Source organism: Vanessa atalanta, chromosome 20 (genome assembly GCF_905147765.1).
Source record: "Vanessa atalanta chromosome 20, ilVanAtal1.2, whole genome shotgun sequence".
NCBI lineage: Eukaryota > Metazoa > Arthropoda > Insecta > Lepidoptera > Nymphalidae > Vanessa > Vanessa atalanta.
The window spans coordinates 1709624-1730128 of record NC_061890.1 but is presented as its reverse complement, the minus strand read 5'-3'; the positions used below and the strand labels follow the sequence as shown (position 1 = coordinate 1730128).

The following is a 20505-nucleotide window of genomic DNA, read 5'->3' as shown; positions in this document are numbered from 1 at the left end:
ATTTAAATGGCTAGAAAAAATTAAGAGAATTAGATTATTCTTCCAAACAAATTATATTGCTTTTTTGAGACACAATAGTTGGTACTTCTGTGATGGACGCTCAGCGCGCATACCACCAGTAATCAGCACACGTACATTTGTAAGTACTATATGAAGATTATTAGTTATGTATACTGATGACCTTAATAGCTTTATTATTACGAATAATTACTGTTTATCTGAAATAAATCTATCGTGACCTAAATTTCTAATATTAATTAATATATCCGAACTCGTAAAACTCCAGTGGAGCGAAATTAATGCCATATTAAGTTATATTAAGAGTTTTCAATATAATGTTAACTAGCTATTTTTTGTAGCTTCACTCGACTCGAGTTACAATATTTAAAATACAGGGCTGATCTTATTTCCCCCATTTTACGAAGGTCTAGGTTTTTTTCACTTCCGAACCGAAGTTTTTGTATTGCATTTTCACAAAGAAATTTGATAATATTTTATTAATAAACAAGTTGAGTTCTATGTTTTAATCTACTTAATAGCATTTTCAAATACTGACTGACATAAAAAACCCAGCCTTAACCGGTAGGTTGGATAAAAATTTGCACAGAAATTCGTTACCGAACGTAAAAGAACACTGAGAAATGGGGTTAAATTAGGAATGAAGTTTTGTATATAATAAATAATAATAATAAATAATAAATATTGGACAACATCACATACATTACTCTGATCCCAATGTAAGTAGCTAAAGCACTTGTGTTATGGAAATCAGAAGTAACGACGGTACCACAAACACCCAGACCCAAGACAACGTAGAAAACTAATGAACTTTTTCTACATCGACTCGGCCGGGAATCGAACCCAGGACCTCGGAGTGGCGTACCCATGAAAACCGGTGTACACACTACTCGACCATGGAGGTCGTCAAAAGGTATATAAATTCATTTCTGATCTTAGGCATATGTCCTAATATATTTAGGCCTATGTTAATGTTAAAGTTGTCAATATCAAATCTTTTTTGAATATTAATCGCTTAAGAGAACGAAAGTTTGTATAGAAGTTAGTCATTTAGATAAGTAAAAGATATGAGATACTGGTATCATTACCCTAGAACCTACAGAGGTGATAATTGAAAGCAATTAGCCTAACGACGCCGCTCTTTCAATCTTTATAAAACTATTTTTGATTAACGTAATTAATATGAGAGGTTAAACTGTTTCTTTACAGTTTTCAAACGATGAAGTAATCTCGGCATTGGACGCGCAAATTTATAATACGATACCATGAACCCAGAGGTTTAAAAGCCACTGAAAATTCATTGTGTGCATTAAATACCCTGAGGCTTCAATTGATTTTTTTTACAACAAATGGGCCACCTGTTTGTAAGTGGTAACCAACGCTTACAATGACGTTTTCAGAAATATGGACCATTCCTTCGCCAATACCACCAGCCACCAACTTTGGAAACTAAGGTTTATGTCCTCTGTGCCTGTTGGGTGATGGGTATTGCTTTAGGTGATAGAATATGTGATGGGTGGTACCTACTTATATCATAAAAAAAAAAAAACAATATTCAGATTGCCTTTATAATTTAAAGTATATCCTTTAAGAGAAGAAACATTTTTAATGAGTAGATACTAATTCAAAGAGATTTTTTTCCAAACAAGAGGCTTAGAAGTTGATCATATTAAGGTTATGATGGGAGTTTCCGATTTCCTCTCAACGTAAACATGGCTATTTAAATATGATACGTGAAATTCTGCCTTCGTTAATATTTGATAAACAAGATATTTTCCCCGTTAAATTTATTTACACACGGTAGTTTCACGCTTGAAGCATAACAAAATCATCGAAATAAAAAAAAAAAATGCTTTTTAAAACAGAAATATCATAATATTCTTGAAAGAATAAAACCGCATTACCAAGTATTCAATGAGGCTCATAAAAAGACTTTTGAATCAGATTGCAGTGTCGAATTAAATGTAAAGCTACTCCCGGTTCCGAAAGTACATTCTACCGAGAAGAACTTGCAAATAACTCAGTAGTTACTACTTACTACTTTTCTCGTTACATTTTAATTATAGAGAATGTAAATAAAGTGAAATTTAATTTTTATACATATCCTGCCTAGAAATCAACAAATATAAGCCTTAAAAAAGCGGCCAAATAGGAATCGAACTCGCCCATGAAGGGTGCCGAAGCAGCAAGTAACAAGGATTATCTTTATGAAATTAAATGTTTTTAGGGTTCCGTAGCCAAATGGCAAAAACGGAACCCTTATAGATTCGCCATGTCTGGCTGTCTGTCTATCCGTCCGTATGTCACAGCCACTTTTTTCCGAAACTACAAGGACTATACTCTTGAAACTTGGTAAGTAGATGTATTCTGTGAACCACTTTTTTATGGCATTGTTTGGCGGACGAGCATATGGGCCACTTGATGGTAAGTGGTCACCACCGCCCATAGACAAAGGCGCTGTAAGAAGTATTAACCATTACTTACATCACCTATGCACCACCAACCTTGGGAACTAAGATGTCCCTTGTGCCTGTGATTACACTGGCTCACTCACCCTTCTAACCGGAACACAACAATACAGAGTAATGTTATTTGGCGGTAGAATATCTGATGAGTGGGTGGTACCTACCCAGACGGGCTTGCACAAAACCCTACCACCAAGATTTTCACACAAAAATATAACCCTAAAAAAGGTTTTGATATTTGTCAAATAGAATATTACCGTGGAATCTTATTACAGAAACGAATACCGTGCTCCAGGACAGATGTTTACCTATACGAAGCCGGAAACTAATTGTTATTAGTTATTTTTTCCTCCTCGTGTCAATACAATTAATGTCTCAGTTTCTTTAAAAAATACATGTTATTAGTATTTGAACTGCAGTAAGGTATACTCTCGGTGTTATTTGATCCGGTCATATGATTAACTTTCCAATCGCAGCCGATTGCAGTAGAGCTGAATATTAATTTATACAATAACGTAGATGCCTCTAAATATTCCACTGCTAACCAAAGCCTCATCTCCTCTTGGGTTTTGGAGATTATTCCTCAAATGTTATGGCTGCTCCAATGTGTCTTGGATTTATATATAACATAATTCCATTCAACACAAATATGTCTCATGATAAATGTTTATTACTTGGAATTAAACATATTTTATTAAATAATAATGTAAATAGTAATTACCATGATTTAATATTAAGGTTAGGCCCAGATATATTTAAAAGGTTTCAATTTTATATCAGAATAATATTCACCAATCTAACATTGTGTAGGGAGCCTAAATGGCGTTAAGTCCACCTATGTACAAAATTAATTAATTTAATAATCTTATTAACCTTTAACATTAAAATCAAATTCATACATAGATACTCACTATATAAGTATAATATATTTCAAAAACAAAGCGTCACCAACCATGGAATCTAAAATATGATTCCTGTAATTAGCCGAACTCAAACTTCGAACTGTGTTATTAAAATACTAAGCCTCTCTCTCTATTATTAACTCTCTGATATACTCTATATTATACACATATGACCTTCAAACGCACTGGCATATATAGAAATTTTATTACCACAAATACTAAAATTGTAAAGTTCAGCTGTAATTGGGCATTACATTTGTTTTCCTACAAAGTTATGTCTTCATTGTCATTTGGCCACGGCCTCCATTCGGTAGAAAGACGTGCCAACTGCGGACATATTATAGTTCACAAGTGTGTGCGCAAACACAGGTAAACTGCCTATACCCTCACTCACATAATTCAGAAGAATAGCACGTCCGATGCAATTGGAAAGATTTCAGCTATAGGAACTATCTGAGGCAAGGGAGGAAATTGTCAAATTCTATACACAAAATTACTCCTGAGCGTCTATCAATGCAAAAAAAAAACAAGGAAGGTCCGAAGGTTTTTACCCAAAATTTTTAGACTTGAGCACCTTGAGACAATAACAGATAAGATTATCAGAGAAACATCTAAAGGAATTAATAATAATCATATAACCGTGGGCCTCTAAATAAATAAAATACTTACAAATGACATCTTGCTGGAAACGAAACAGAAAGAAAATATTCTCCTGTGTGAAATACTTAGATCATAAATATCTAAATGTTTGAGAGGTACTTAAAAATGATTTACGTAAATTTAATAATAAGTTTTCGAAATGCGTTTTACATTTTTGGATGCTTAGAAACCAATGGAGCTTTTCGTGTGTGATTTCGATGAACTCATATATTTGACGATGTTCGTGCTGATATATTTGGACAAAATTTGGTTGTATGAATATCATTGTTGCTTTAGATGTATTTATATCGAAATCAAAATATTCTCTATTCAAGTTGGCTCAGGAAAGCACCTTTGAATCATAATGTATCAGCGTTAAATTAAATGTATGTTTGGTAATCCTTTATGTCACTATATATATGACGTACAAAGTTTTGTTAACGAATGAACGAAAGTAAAGAACACGAATTTGGGTCAAAAACAAAACAAAACCACTCTCACATCACTAAATCTGTAATTTATCGACTTGTTTTGGCGCACAACAAACAGGAAGAAATATATCTCTTTAGACGGTAAGGAAAGTTTAATATGTATGAATTAGTAGTTGTTTTTTTGTAGTTTTTCCGCTTGGAAAATTCACTTAAATGAATAACAAATTATTTTTATGCAATAACTGTGAACGTTTCTTTCTAAAGTATATTGATCATATATATATGTATATTATAAGAACCGTGATAGCCCAGTGGTTAGAACGAATGCATCTTAACCGATGATTTCGGGTTCAAACCCTGTTACGCGCCGCTAAATTTTTATGTACTTAATTTGTGTTTATATTTCATCTCGTGCTCGGCGGTGAAGGAAAACATCGTGTGGAAACCTGCACGTGTCTAATTTCAACGACAGAATTTCGTCACACATGTGTATTCCACCAACCCGCATTGGAGCAGCGTTTTGGAATATGCTCCAAACCTTCTCCTCAAAGGGAGAGGAGGCCTTAGCCCAGCAGTGGGAAATTTACAGACTGCTAATGTAAAAAATACTTTTTATAGTATAGGTAGGCGGATGGGCTAATGGCTACCTGATGGTAAGTGGTCACCACCGCCCATAGACATTGGCGCTGTAAGAAATACTAACCATTTCCTTACATCAAAAATCGCCAATGACCACCAACTTTGTTAACTAATCTGTCCCTTCACTCTATAAAGCGGAACAAAACAATACTAAGTATTATTATTATAAATAGGAATTATATTTATGTATTAATAAATTTTAATAATAAAAAAAATAAAGTGAAGTCGTTAGATATAAATAATGCAACTACTTATCTGGTAAATCAAAGAACTAGAATAATTTAATTGGCATTTGTACGTAATTTAGAATCTTTTATTTTTCTTTAGATTGAAAAAAAATATAAATTTCAAAGAAATGAAAGAAAAATTGTCAACATTCTATTTCGATTTGAGATACTTGATCCAAGAACGTCAAAAAATATGAAAATTCGTGAACTATACATTAAAAATAAGGATATAGATAAAAGCGAAAACAAAATTAAATAACGATAAAGAAGAAAAATTATGAGGAAAAATATTAACACGAAATGCCAACCTCCACAGGCTACTTGGATTTTACTCGATTTTAGAAGACAAATAACTGAAAAACAGATACAATATTTTACAAATTAATTTGGTGTAAACGTAAACCTGAAATAAAGCTTAATAATTAGTTGTATGCCAGAGTATGCCCTGTCCAACCCATTTATATTTAAGCTAACCAAACCAACTAAATAAATCCAGCCTCTTTTTTTTTTGTTTAACGAGGAGGAAATGCATTTACGCATGCCGCCCGGTCGGGGGTCCGGGACGGGTATGTGGGACTCAACCGGGAACTAATGCCCCGTGCCAGGGCACGCTAGTGCTAATGCCCTGTCCTACCCACTAAAACCATCCTCGGGATTCCACCATGCCGCCAAGCGCGCCTAGTGCGCGCCTTCCCCCTCATCCTCCACGCGGGAATGTGGCGAACTCCCCCGAGTCCGCCACTGGAGGCTGGGCGTCAACGAAGCTGACGCCCTGCGGCGGATAAGATGGTAGGCTCCGCCGCTGACCGCCGGTGTAAAACACCTGGGAGGCTCGAGTAGCGAGCCCTCCCACTCTCTCCTAGCCAACGAGGCCACTCACATGGTCCGCCCTGATGCCGATCAGGGACATACCAGGAGCAGCCCCGCGGCATCCCTCCCGCCAGTCTTAGCCGTGGCCGACGAGCAAGCTCAAGCCGGCCCCGTTGCCCAGGGTACACCACGAGGAGGTGACTGACATGTACCCAAATAAATCCAGCCTAAGCCGAACCCTATTTAACATGTCTGACTACATCAATAGGAGCTCAACTTACATTGGAATTTGTTGGTAATTTTTAAATCTTCGAATGTACATAATTTTAACTTATTTCCACATTTACTTATAATCATCACGGTTTTATAGACTACAGTTAACCAATGTTTCAACAAAATCAACTTGACGATATTTTTTTCTAAAAAATATTAGATGTTGGTTTTTTTTTAAAAATAATAAAAAATATTTTTTCTCAAATATCTTCCATGTATCTAGAGATTTTGATCAGTTACGTTTTTCTTTTATACAAATAGATTATCAAAAATTAAAAATTGGTTTGTTTTAACTTTAAGTATTTAGTATAACAACTAGGTATTTGTGGTGTGGTAATAAAACAAAAAAGGTTAAAACTAAATGTCCAATTTTTTTTGTATACAAAATATAAATAAAAATATTTTAAGTTTAATTGAATCAGTTTTATTTTATAGTCATTTATCAATAAACCCTCAAAAGAAATAAAAATATTTCTAGTGGCCTATCTATTTATTATGAGATTTATGATTGATCTTACTTCGCCCCTTTGGCGCCATTTATTAATATATAACCTAACCTAACCTATACTCGGGCCTAACCTCGTTACCTCGCTAAGCCATTAGTGCACGGGTTTGCCGTTTTTGTCGATTGTTTAAGTGTGTGCGTGCCATTCTCAAGGACACTTAGTTTTTGTAGTCCTCTTAACGATCAAAGTTAAAATAAAAAGCGAATTGAAATTTTATGCGCTTTACTCAAGTGATGGTTCGTGTCGTTATAATTTAATTATGAAAGACCAATCGGAGTCGTTGACGTCAGTTTTGCGTTTTTAATGTTTATATCTATAGCTACACTCGAACGCTATGTTTAAATATGGTATATTTCAAGTTTCAGGTCCCTAACTCATCAGGAGGTTCCTTAAAACCAATTGCAAAAATCCATTTTCACAGGCATATCCCAAAGGGAGTTAATATTGACTGGTGAACCTTCCAGCTTCCGAATTTCTTATTTCGACAATTATATACTTACACAATCCGAAGAGACGGGTTGTGTCGAATCAAATGCTTCATACGTGATACGTGAATGAGTTTTAATTGACGTTAAGTAAGGTTTGGTGTGTTTGATATTCCTCTAATTATATCATTACAATTTGTGTCTAATGAAAATTTAGTTTGAGACTTTTCGATATTACATTTCTGGGTCTTATAGTCATAAAAATTACCAAACGTGCAAACCAAAATGTGCAAACTTTTTCGTATAAGTCGAATAACTCTTATCATCCATCTTAATTAAATTATTTATTACTGTAATTTGAATTAACTGGCCAACTATTCCGCTTCCAATCGTATTATTGCAATAACTATAAACAATACTCGTAAAACGCCGAAAAATGTTGAACACCAAAGGAAATTTGGGCAGCGTCCATATCGGTCTATGAGAATTTTATCATCTTTATGGATACTAATTTATACATACGTATACACCCATAGATGCATACCGATAGTTGTAGTGTTTGTTGTATAAATATAATATAGTTCTAGGTGAAACAAGTACGAATTCGTTCAAAAACCATGGTTATATCTTTTGGTAATAGAACGTAGCCAGACGAATTCTTTGCTTCATTGGCAGCGATCGTAAAATTGGCCTCATTTATTGTGGTTGTAGATCCGGTTTAATCAACGAAAAGTTTTTTTAAAGGAAAAAACTAAATTGGTTTATGCTATCAACTGGCTTCCATCAGTAATATTATAAACGCGAACGTCACGTCTGAACTATTCGACCGATTATCGTGAAATATTCGAATAAAATGGAAGAGAGTAGGGTGAAAGCTAGTGAGAATGTAGAAATACTTGGTTGTAGGGCTTTGTGCAAGCCCGTCTGGGTAGGTACCACCCACTCATCAGATTTTCTACCGCCAAATAACAGTACTCTATATTATTGTGTTCCGGTTAGAAGGGTAAGTGAGTTAGTGTAATCACAGGCACAAGGGACATAACATCTTAGTTCCCGAGGTTGGTGATGTTGATGTGTTGGTTAATGTAAAGAATGGTTAATATTTCTTACAGCGCCTTTGTCTATGGGCGGTGGTGAACACTTACCATAAGGTGGCCCATGTGCTCGTCCGCCAACCAATGCCATAAAAAAAAGAACTTACGGTTGCACTATTCTACGGTCCTTGCCTTAGGACGAGGATGAAGATGTAACAATAATGACACCTTTGTATGTAGGCGTCTGCGATCCGTAAATAATATAAATTAATACGTTTTTGGGACGCCTTCGGATCGGATTACAGAACTCCAAGTCCTTCGCCTTGAAGTTAAAAGAGTGCTGTAATCTTTTCAAACTAGCTTATACAGTGCAGATAAACAAAGGTAGCCCGCGGCAATGCGTACTCAATGAGTTTGGAATCCCTCGGGGACTGACCATATCGAAGAGGCTAGAGGGAGCGAATACTACAAATAAATATTAAGTACTTTTGACTTTGATCTACAAAGACTTTGCTTATAAAATGCTCAACATTTTTATGCGTATTAAATTGTTAAAAAAACAATATGCGGTTTTAAATATTCCGCTAAACGAAAAAGTTTTGCTTTCAATTTTGTTAATTGACTTTTATTTTTGCTATTATAAAGCGTTTTTCCGAATGATTAGCATTATACATACGGCTCAAAACCACGAAGGTGGTCAATTTCAATAAAATGTTTAAAGCAATAGCCAAATGAAGAATTATAAATTATTGTTTTGTTAACTTAACACATTTAAAAGGGGCGCACACAGATTTCACAATTTTTCGAATTACTGTAATTTCAAGGTAACTCGACAGCAAAAATCGTCATTTCGGGAACGTAATTAAATATTTATATTTTAAATATAATGTTTATAGAAAACAATAAAATAGACTAATATACATGGATGTTTATAAAAATCATCAAATAGAAAATTAAAAAGTAGCTAAGTTACTAATTTCAAAATATAACGAAATTTTATATATTTATAGATGACTTAAAAAGAAGAAATTAGATATTACTATAATAATAACTTTATTATGTTTGTATATTTACATGTTCGATAATATTTGAAATAAGTATTATAGAAGCAAATAAAATTAGCGTTCCCGATAATGATTTCGTGTTCCCGGAATGACTAAGGTGTTCACTGAATGATGCAGTTGTGATTTTCTTATAGGTAAAGATATTTTTAAGGAATAAATGTGAAAATTAACTTTTGTAATTTCCTTAATCTTGTTTAGAAATATTATTCGCTATTATTTTATAATCGAACAACATAGAATTCTAAAATAGAATATAAAAAAATCTAATATATATATATATTTATTTATTTATTTTATTTTATTTTAAATCTATTGATGAAAAATCCATTTCATAGATGACACGTATAAATGTCTGCAAGGAATTGCGGATACGTCGACTAATGTCACAACGACCAGAGACTTGCCAAGTGTATCGTTTCAATTTAAGCATGAAAATATAACTTAACAATGATAACGACTAAACTTCCGTACATACATTAACAGCCTGTAAATTTCCCACTGCTCTTTCTCCATTTGAGGAGAAGATTTGGAGCATTTTCACCACGCTGCTCCAATGCGGTTTGGCGGATACACATGTGGCAGAATTTCGTTGAAATTAGACACATACAGGTTTCCTCACGGTGTTATCATTCACCACCGTGCACGAGAAGATGATTATAAACACAAACTAAGCACATGAAAATTCAGTGGTGCTTGCTTGCTTTTGAACCCGTAATCATCGGTTAAGATGCACGCATTCTAACCACTGGGTCAATTTTGCCTCGTTCCGTATGATTACATTTTATTAAGAGCCAACTTCTGACTGGCATGCGTTGGAATGCATCCTTAAGGCCCGTTATGAAAAAAAAATTACTATGCGAACGTACCGGTTGGAATGGAAACTACTTTATGAAGTTGCTCGTTAAGCCGCGAATTAAGCGTCAATTCGCTCGAAATAGACAACTTCATACCTAATCTTATTTAACCTTGTCTATCTCATTATAAATTTCACTTGTAATTGATTTGTAATATATGACTGAGTATTACAGTAGGTGTGAAAATAAAAGGTAATTTTTTATCATAGTAATATTAATATATGTATTCAATGAGAAGACGTAGAACTTCTTACGCGCTGGTTGTAGCAAGAAAATGTGAATCTTAACAGATTACAGTATGTGGTCGGGCAACTCAGACACTACTGACTTAATTTGTGTGTCTCGGGCTTAATGGTATATTATATGGACTTAAATTCTGCCATTTTGCTTAACTGAGTTCCACTTTCTCTTTAAGGATATTTTCAGATTTTGAATTTTTATTTAATAATTTAGCATATGCGTTAATTATCTGTAACACTGAATTTTACAATTTATATAGCATACTAGCTGAACCCGCGACTTAATAACACAAAAACCTTCATACCAATTTTACCTCCTCCAGCGGAACTCAAACTATCACAATACCAATTGTCAATCTAAATTGGTTGAGCAGTTGCTTTCGTATTATTTACTATATTATGTATTATTTTTGATTATACATAATAATATGATAATTATTATTATTATACATAAATAAAATTAGTAATTGCTTTTGATTAGTGAATAAATTTAGGATTCTCGGTCGTCCTCTCTATCCAAGACGGATCCCTAGTTTTAAGCATCCTGTATAATTAAGTTTATAAAGCAACTCCGCACTTAAGAGCCTTGGGAACCATTCCTCTAGTTAAAATTTGTACCGCGTTAATCATTTAGGTTGAATGGACTGAAAAATTTGTAATTAAACTTTGACTTAACTTTTATTCTGTGTTAGCGCTTCGTGCAAGTCCGTTTGACTAGACGCCCATCGGGTATTCTACGGTCAAACAGCAGATCTTAGTATTGTTGAATTTTGGTTGGAAACGAGAGCCAGTGTAACAGTTACAAGAGACAACATCTTAGTTCCAAAGTTGATGGTGCATTAGCGATGTAAATACTAAAAGTAAAATGTCTTTGCGCAGTGGTGACTACTTAACATTAGATGGCTCATTCCGTCCGTCTACCTAATTTGTTAAAATAAAACAACTAACATCACATTGACTTCCACTATATTAATAAACCACTCCATACATATATTACTTATAACTTCAACAGCAAAGTCAGCAAATATCCGTCCTTCGTAGTTTGTCCTCCATTTTTTTTTCTCCACGGTTCCAAAATCTCGCGCTTTTCCGTGCCAGGCAGTACCAGCTCGCCTCACCGCGCCACGAGACGGAAGTGGCGGAAGTGCCACAACACAGTGTCGATAACCGAATCAATAATGTTAAATGTTTAACTTCATACATGTTATTTCAATAAAAAAAAAAAAACGTATTTAAAAATCAGTATTAAATATTTTTATTTCAATTCAAATTTTATAAGTATATTTAAAAAATTATGACATTATAAATTACAATTATACGGAGAAGTGCCTTTTTGTTAACATGAGTTTTTCTCATTGGTTTCACGCCCTGCAGTACTCTACTTTGGTAACACTGATGCATGGTTCATATATTTAACGAAACGTACACCAGTAATCCATGAGAATGGTAAATTTATAGAACGTTTTTTTATTTGGGACGCTTTTGATTACGCCTCGTAGATAATTTAACCAATCATAAGTTCTTGATGTACATAAAACATTTGATGTCATTTGACGGCTTTCCAGTATTGCTTGTATTAAATATTAAGCCTCAGAAAAAATCCTGCTATCTATATATTAATCTCTATATCGGTTCAATTTTCTATAGCAAAGGAAAGCATTGTAAGGAAATTTAAATGATTCGGAAAAATTCGAAACGTATTCCCTAGCTCAAATATCTACCAATCCGCAGCGCGCTGACAGCTGATAACTATGCTACGATTGGGCAAATTTCATTTCTCCATTTTAAGAGAAAATGGAACTGCATAAACAGAATTGAATCATGAAACTAATTTGGAAAGCAAAATGGTTCTTTTTCCAGCTTTTATATTGTTTATTTTAGGAAGGTAGCCGAGCAAATATGAATTTATGCTTAATAGACTGACGTTGTAAAATGTATACATCAGTGTTTGAAATGGCCGAAATGGCCCAACAATTTAGAACACGTGAACACGCCCAAGATTATGAGTTCAAATCTGGGCGTGAATTGCTGTTTTTTTATATACTTGTGTTTATAATTCATCTCGTGCTTGGATATGAAGAAAACAATGTGTCTTATGAAATTCTATCACGCGTGCATCAACCAACCGACCTCCTCAAAAGGAAACGAGGTCTTAGCTATTATTTTTTTACTTAGCACGACACTATTAAATTACAACTACAGAAGATTAAATGATACGATAAAAACTTACTAAGATATATGTATATATTCGATTAAAATATATATATTTTATATATTCTCTAGATGTACATACATAGATGTTTTGTAGATCAATCTTAAACATTAACTCAAATATATGTTAATCTAAATAATAACATATAATGCACTGAATTTTAATCAAAAAGTAATGCAAAATTTATAGGGGACGTGTTGTCGGCTTTCTTTATTTAAAATAAAATTTGTGTTTATTAAAGTAGGCATGTTAGTGTGTTGAATCAAACCACCATTACGGAAAGTAGATTCTACCGAGAACAACCGGCAAGAAACTCAGTAGTTACTCTTTTCCACCGTTTTAATTTCAGAGTATACCAGTGAAGTACTGTTAAATTTATATATATCTAACAAATACTAAGTCCAAGCTTTTTTATCATTAATATAATCTTGTATTATACGAGCTCCGTGGTCGATTAGTGGGTACACCGGTTTTTATGGGTACGCCACTCCGAGGTCCGATGTAGAAAAAGTTCATTAATTTTCTATGTTGTCTTGGGTGTTTGTGGGTGTTTGTGGTACCGTCGCTACATCTGATTTTCCATAACACAAGTGCTTTAGCTACGTACATTGGGATCAGAGTAATGTATGTGATGTTGTCCAATAATATCTTATTTATCACTATTTTTTGACATGAGTTAATAGTAACTTCTGAAATCTTACTAAAGAAACGAGTTCTGTACTAGGAATGATATAATAACTTTACGAAGTTAGAAACTAGGTGTTATTAGTTTATTTTTCCTGCTCGTATATATACAATGATTGCCTCCGTTTCTTTCAAAAATAGCTATATTATTGTGAATATACTTCTTGTTAAGGATACCATACGCATTCTATCAAAAACATCCCGTAGGGTCGAGCTTAACATCGCACAACGTAAAATATTCTTATCCCTTAGGCTGTGAATGAAACTCACTATGACTGTAAATATACAGGTACAAAATTGATATCATTTCAAGCTCAACCAACAAATTTAACACAGCGCTTGGGGGTTTTTTTATTAAAATGAATACATTGCCCCAGGAGTATTATAATTCTATAATATTGATCACGTAATACGTTATACCTGCTAGTTAACAGATATACTATATTATATATATATATATATATATAATATAGTATATTGATCACGTAATACGTTATACCTGCTAGTTAACAGATATACTATATTATATATATATATCGGAGCGTGGTTACTTTAGTTGTTAATTTGGATAATTAATGAATCGAGTAGTTGGCAATAATGTTTGATGGCTGATTTACTTATAAGAGCGGGTCACCCCGAATGGAGTTGTAAGCGTCATGGCAACGCGAGTCGTTATGTTTTGACAAGCTTCTCGAATGCGATGGTTGCTTGCAAACCCATTTGCTCTTAATCGAGATGAATTATTGTAATCCTTTGATATTATTGCGGTGTACGATTATTGTATCAATTAATACAGTGATTAGACGATATTAAATACGTTTTATTTTATGAATATCTCCATTGCACGCCCACATAGTCTTACAAATGTCGGATCAATCCCCGAACCCAACTGTTCGGCATCCTGCTTCTCCGACATATATATATTAGTTCTGTATAAAGCCTCATTATCGGTCGGGTTATATAATAATAATGAAAATAAATTATAAGTTTTCACTCACGGTTTTGTCTAAGTACGAAGCGGTTGGTGTCTTTTCTGTACCTTGCTGGTGTTCCTGACAATGTGTGTGCAAAATTCATGATTTTTTATGATATCGGAAGGCGGACGAGCAAATAGGCCACCTGGTGGTGAGTGGTCACCACCGCCCATAGACAATGGCGTTGTCAACCGGGCCTTGGGAACCAAGATGTTACATCCCCTGTGCCTGTAGTTACACTAAGTCACTCACCCTTCAAACCGGAACACAACAATACTGAGTACTGTTGTTTGGCGGTAGAACATCTGATGAGTGGGTGGTACCTATCCAGACGGGCTTGCAAAAAGACCTACCACCAAGAATAATTGTTTATCGGTTCAGCAGATACGAGAAAATGAAATAGATAAACAAATAAAACACTCCCGTTCGCATTCAGCGATTCGTTCGTTCGATTCAGCGAATAAAACGACAATTCGTTTCGAAACTATACGTATTTACGGCACCTTTTAGTACGTCGAGAAACAAATTAGAGGCACGAGGATAACTGCTATTTCAAGTCAGTCTTCAGAGGCCGATTACGCCTCTCGACGTGTCTACTCAAAATGAATCCTTAGTGCAAATAGCTTGAGGTTTCTCACCAGAATATATATTATTTAGAGATTGACAACGTATCTCAAAATCAACACAATCACACATGATAGTACTGTTTCGTGTAATAAATTATTGAGTAAAATAAAATATTCATGAAACTGGAAAAGATAAATTGACAGGCGTCTGTTATCGGAAAAATATTTAAGCCCACTTCCGTTTGTTTTATTCGAGATCTCAATCCGTCTGTATATATGTGATATATGTATTTGTTTGTATTTCGAATTCAATTTTTTATTTATTAAACGATTTTAATGATTCTTTGTTTCGTAGGTTATGTATAGATTCATGGTTGATTATTTGAAGTGGTAATTTTAGACGTTGATTTTTTTAAACTGTTTTCTCCTTATATTTACTCACTTCGTTAGATTTAAATAAACATAATGTAAATATTTCACGCGCTGCAGCGCTATTTTGTGAGAATTAACTTTATATCTTGCTCGTATAATATTCTGGTTACGCTGTTTCGATGCCTGTCTTTAGATATTTCACAATCGTTTTCAGCGGTGAATTTTTTTTTCAGCGATGCATGTAATAATATTAACATTTACATGTAATGCTTAAAAATGAATACACATACTTAAAATGTATTCCAATTTATTCATGTTATTTGTAATGGCTGGATTCGTATTGACAACAAATAAAACAAAATGAATAGCCTCACACGCACACATTTATAGGTTTTGGTTACAACTGTGAACGAAAATTTCAATGTAAATATAAATGCAAGTGTACTCGTTTACCTTTAAGTACGCTCGCGACTGGAAAAACATACGTACGTCCCTAATACTAATTGTAACTCCTGCCTCTTAGAAGGGTACGTTTAAAAGCACTTACGTAGGTCCCCCGTAAGTAATTAGATTAGAGCATTAAAGCGATAATACGTTGAGAATTTCAATAAAGCTGATAATAATCTGGATAGAGATCTCAAGGAATATAAGTTTAACATTACACTTGTGAATTTCGTCACGTTTATTAAATAAAAACATTGACCAATGAAATTGGAACGTTCGAACAAATTCTAATCAATTTAGTACATAAGAAATTTATAAAGGCACACCAATGGTAAATGTAACTACATTTTTGATTGGCTCATTGGTCTAGTGGCTTGATAAAAGGCTCTGGGTTCTGATCCCAACGTTCTGGGTTCAAACCCCAGGTCGGGACGAAAAAAGTTATTGGGGTTTTTTGGTTGGAATATGATTCTTTGTCTCGTAGGTTCGCTATAGCTTCAGGGTTGATTATTGGCAATTGTTGTTTTCTTAGATAAATATCTCATTCTGATTGCTTACTGTCTTGACTCCTGCCCTTCTCTTTACAGGCACTTTTGATTATGACATGTTTACACATATTGCACATACACACAAATAGAATAAAACACAATACATTAGCGACCTTATTTATGAAAATAAAAACCTTTATAAAAAAATCATGTATATGCCGATTAATCAGTTTTAAAAATGAGTTTACATTTATTTCATTTTTAGAGGTGAAAGTGGAGGAATAGTTAATTGTTAACATTTTAAATCGTGTGTTACATTCCTTTAAGTTTAATTTAATTAGTTTAGATTAAGTTATGTTCAGTGGCGTGATTCAAGTGACGAAATGTGTTCAGTGAAATTAACAATAAAATTTATGATACTGAGTTTTAGTAATTCTGCTTGAATTTAAATTAAGTAAAAAATGTATTTTAAATTGCCACTTTTGTTTCTCACATTGACCAATTTGTTACATATATTTTAGAATTAGTTTTAATAAATGAATTTAAGTAATCATGTTTTTTTTTGGAATCTACGCTGCCGTCGTACTTAATTCTTTCTTAAATAGTATTTGTGTTGTTACGTTTATTTTGCATGTTAAATCTTACTTATAAATTCAAAGTGACTATTATAATATTGCATCAAATGTGACGACCAATCAGAGTCGAGGATAGTCCTGGAGTGGCGTTCAGACGCCATATTAGCGTTTTGGCAGGAAATACGTAGTAGTTTATAGTCTGTGACGGAAATTTGAGGAATACGTAATACAAAATGGCGGAAAGCTCGATCGAGTTAGGTCATTGATAAAGTTTATATTAAATAATAGTTTCACTAACCCGCTACTCAATTCTGTTTGATTGATGTTTTGGAACCGATATCGACTTATACGACCTCCGTGGTCCATTAGTGTGAACACTGGTTTTCATGGGTACGCCACTCCGAGGCCCCAGGTTCGATTCCCGGCCGAGTCGATGTAGAAAAAGTTCATTAGTTTTCTATGTCGTCTTGGTCTGGGTGTATGTGGTACCGTCGTTACTTCTGATTTTCAATAACACAAGTGCTTTAACTACTTAAATTGGGTCAGAGTAATGTATGTGATGTTGTACAATATTTATACATTTAATTTATTTATGATGATTTCAGGAGAATAGTTTATTTTTTCTCTCACATATATGTTTATACCAACTTTTATCTCTTACTCAAGATTTATATTATATAAAGATTTCCGATATTAATATCTAATCATATATTTTGTTTTTAACTATAAATTAAAAAAAAAAAGAATCGTTCAATAGATTTCAACCACGTCGCTACTTTTAAATAACAATCTAATTTATTTTTCATATTATTTTTGTATAACAAAGCTGATAATTACAATAAGTGATTAAAATCCCACACTCGTTAGCTAGACATAAACTAGTGTAACAGTCAGATCCAATCATAGATACTTAGTATAGAATTTACGTTGCAATACTTAAACAAATTGAGTCGCTTCGTGATAATCTCCATGGAACTGTCGTTTTTCATTCAATAATAATTTGATATGATTTCCCAAAGGCAGACTCGTGAACTTGTCAGATGTAATAATACAAAGTCGAATAATTCAGAACGCTTACCAAAAACTTTACTATAAATAAACTGAAATCTTTTATTTAAAAAAAAATTATTAAGAATTTCAATACAAATATAATATATATTGAATGATAAGCGCTGAGTACGTATTTATTTATGAATTTCATGTGTTTAATTAGTGTTTATAATTCATCTCGTGCTCGGCGGTGAAGGAACACATCGTGAGGAAACTTGCATGAGTCTAATTTCAACGAAATTCTGCCACATGTGTATTCTATTCTATAGCCTGGTAGAATATGCTCCAAACCTTTTCCTCAAAGGGAGAGGCGGCCTTAGCCCAGCAGTGAGGAATTTACAGGCTGCTAATGTATGTAATGTAACGCATTTATGTATTTCCTTCGATTTTATTTGTATATCAAGATACATATCACGCTACAAAAGAATAAAAAAAGGGGAGCCATATTTATTATCTTGGTGTGCGTGACGGCTACGCTTAACACTCGTCAAACGTCATACTACTTTACTGTGCGTGTGCTCAGGGACCAACCGTTAACTTTAACAGTCTCTCCAGACATAAATTATCAAAGAGTTTTCCATAAAAGATATATAATTTTCTTCTAATGTAGATGTTGTAGATTTAACCTTCAAAAAATTCCTTTTTTTTTAATGACATAATATACTATGCGGTCAGTGTAATGGACCACCTGATGGTACCACCTAATGTGTTTTATCTCGGCTTTATAAATTTAAACGCTCTCCGTTTTCTAATTTTATTTTACTAATTCATTAGCATGTATACATATATTAACAAATATAAATATGAAAAAGTAATTACGGAATACCGTGTTAGTTCCACATTCCGGACACGAAGGTTTGCATTAAATTAATCGTAATATGTAAACAGTTCAAAAGTGCTTGGAATGGATCAATTTTAATTTGATTTGGTTATAGCATTTTCATCGAGAATTCCTCTTCAAAAGGATAGGTGTGGCCAGAATATTTATTTATGTTATTTCGTTCGCATATCTCGAAACTATAATTTAAATGGTACAATAGTATATACATACATGTGGTGCTGACATACGGCCACAGATACTGAGTCTTTAATCTGTACCCTAGGTCAGGCGAAAAGAAAGTTATTTAGTTTTTCAGCTAAATTCTCAGTAGTAGCGCAGTTTGGAAGTTGGGAGTGTGAAGACTAACACTTAAGATCTCTCCTAAAGTGAGTCAAAACTGCCTATTATTCGCCTTATATCTGTATATATATACATGTCAATCTCCCGCACGAGAGCCGAGATGGCCCAGTGGTTAGAACGCGTGCATCTTAACCGATGATTTCGGGTTCAAACCCAGGCAAGCACCACTGAATTTTCATGTGCTTAATTTGTGTTTATAATTTATCTCGTGCTCGGCGGTGAAGGAAAACATCATGAGGAAGCCTGCATGTGTCTAATTTCAACGAAATTCTGCCATATGTGAATTCCGCCAACCCGCATTGGAGCAGCGTGGTGGAATATGCTCCAAACCTTCTCCTCAATGGGAGAGGAGGCCTTTAGCCCAGCAGTGGGAAAATTTACAGGCTGCTAATGCTAACAAATGCTAATGCTCCCGCACGTGTGTATGTAACTGAAGTCCTCTATTTTAATTACTTATTTCGCTTTTATCATGATCATCTTATTTTATATTTATTTATAACTAGCATTATAAAAACTTCTTGTGTTTATCTTAAATGCTTAAACGGTTGAAACAATTGAGATGTTGTTTTTTCCGTGTATTTAAGTGAGTCTCTGGGTTGTATAGATTGGACCTGGTATGTCGCGGTGCGATTGGGAAGTTTTTTTTTAAATTTCACTCAGGACAAATCGGTACGGCAGCAGTCATATAACAATACTGGGTGAACACTAGTAAATTTCGAACATAATTATTATTCTTTTTTTGTTTTTTTTTTTAATAATATTTTTAAACTATTTTTTATTGGTAACACTAAACTCTTCAATACCTAATTGTTAACAAACAAAAAGGATATACGTACATAGGTATTGTGTGTTTTATTTTTGCCTCATAATATACTCGTAGAAAATAATTCAATAATCATAGATTTTACTAGTCGTACGGATTTGAACAGAGTTGATATAATATATTATGGGGAATTTTATAAATGCCATATATCACTAACATACCCAGTATTTTGTTCTGTTTCGTGCAGTTCCCACGGACATTGTCGTCATCCTTATCTTGTTTCGACGAATTTTCCAATCTATTCATTTCAAGAGATCAGATAAATCTTCACCACACACGTATTTATATAAAAACATAATTGTTATTTAATATATTTCTTATCCGTTTCGTTTATCATTAATTAATTAATTTGACCCTAATCCTGCGACACACTGTAATCCATGTGAATATTTTCCAAATTTAGTACTTGCATCATTTTTTCATAATACACTGATTTTCATTTGTTTTTATTTATGACAAAATGATTGTTTTATTATGATAGTTGTTTCTGTTAAACAACAGTTCTGGAACCGCATTTAAATCACATTAAAAACTCACTTAAGTGATTAAATTATTTTCACTTAATCACGTAAATTTGGCGGCAAATTTCATCGTGAAAATTACGTCCGTCC

The 20505-nt window shown here is 33.7% G+C and overlaps 1 protein-coding gene across 1 annotated transcript in view; it reads right to left on the bottom strand.

The window, feature by feature from the left end:
* Positions 1-20140, bottom strand: part of LOC125071796 (ras-like protein family member 10B) — a 34321-nt gene extending 14181 nt beyond the window's left edge. The window contains exon 1 of the mRNA XM_047682179.1: positions 20056-20140. Coding sequence (XP_047538135.1) covers positions 20056-20140 — 85 coding nt within the window. The remainder of the gene's footprint in view (positions 1-20055) is intronic.
* Between the last annotated feature and the right edge of the window lie 365 nt (positions 20141-20505).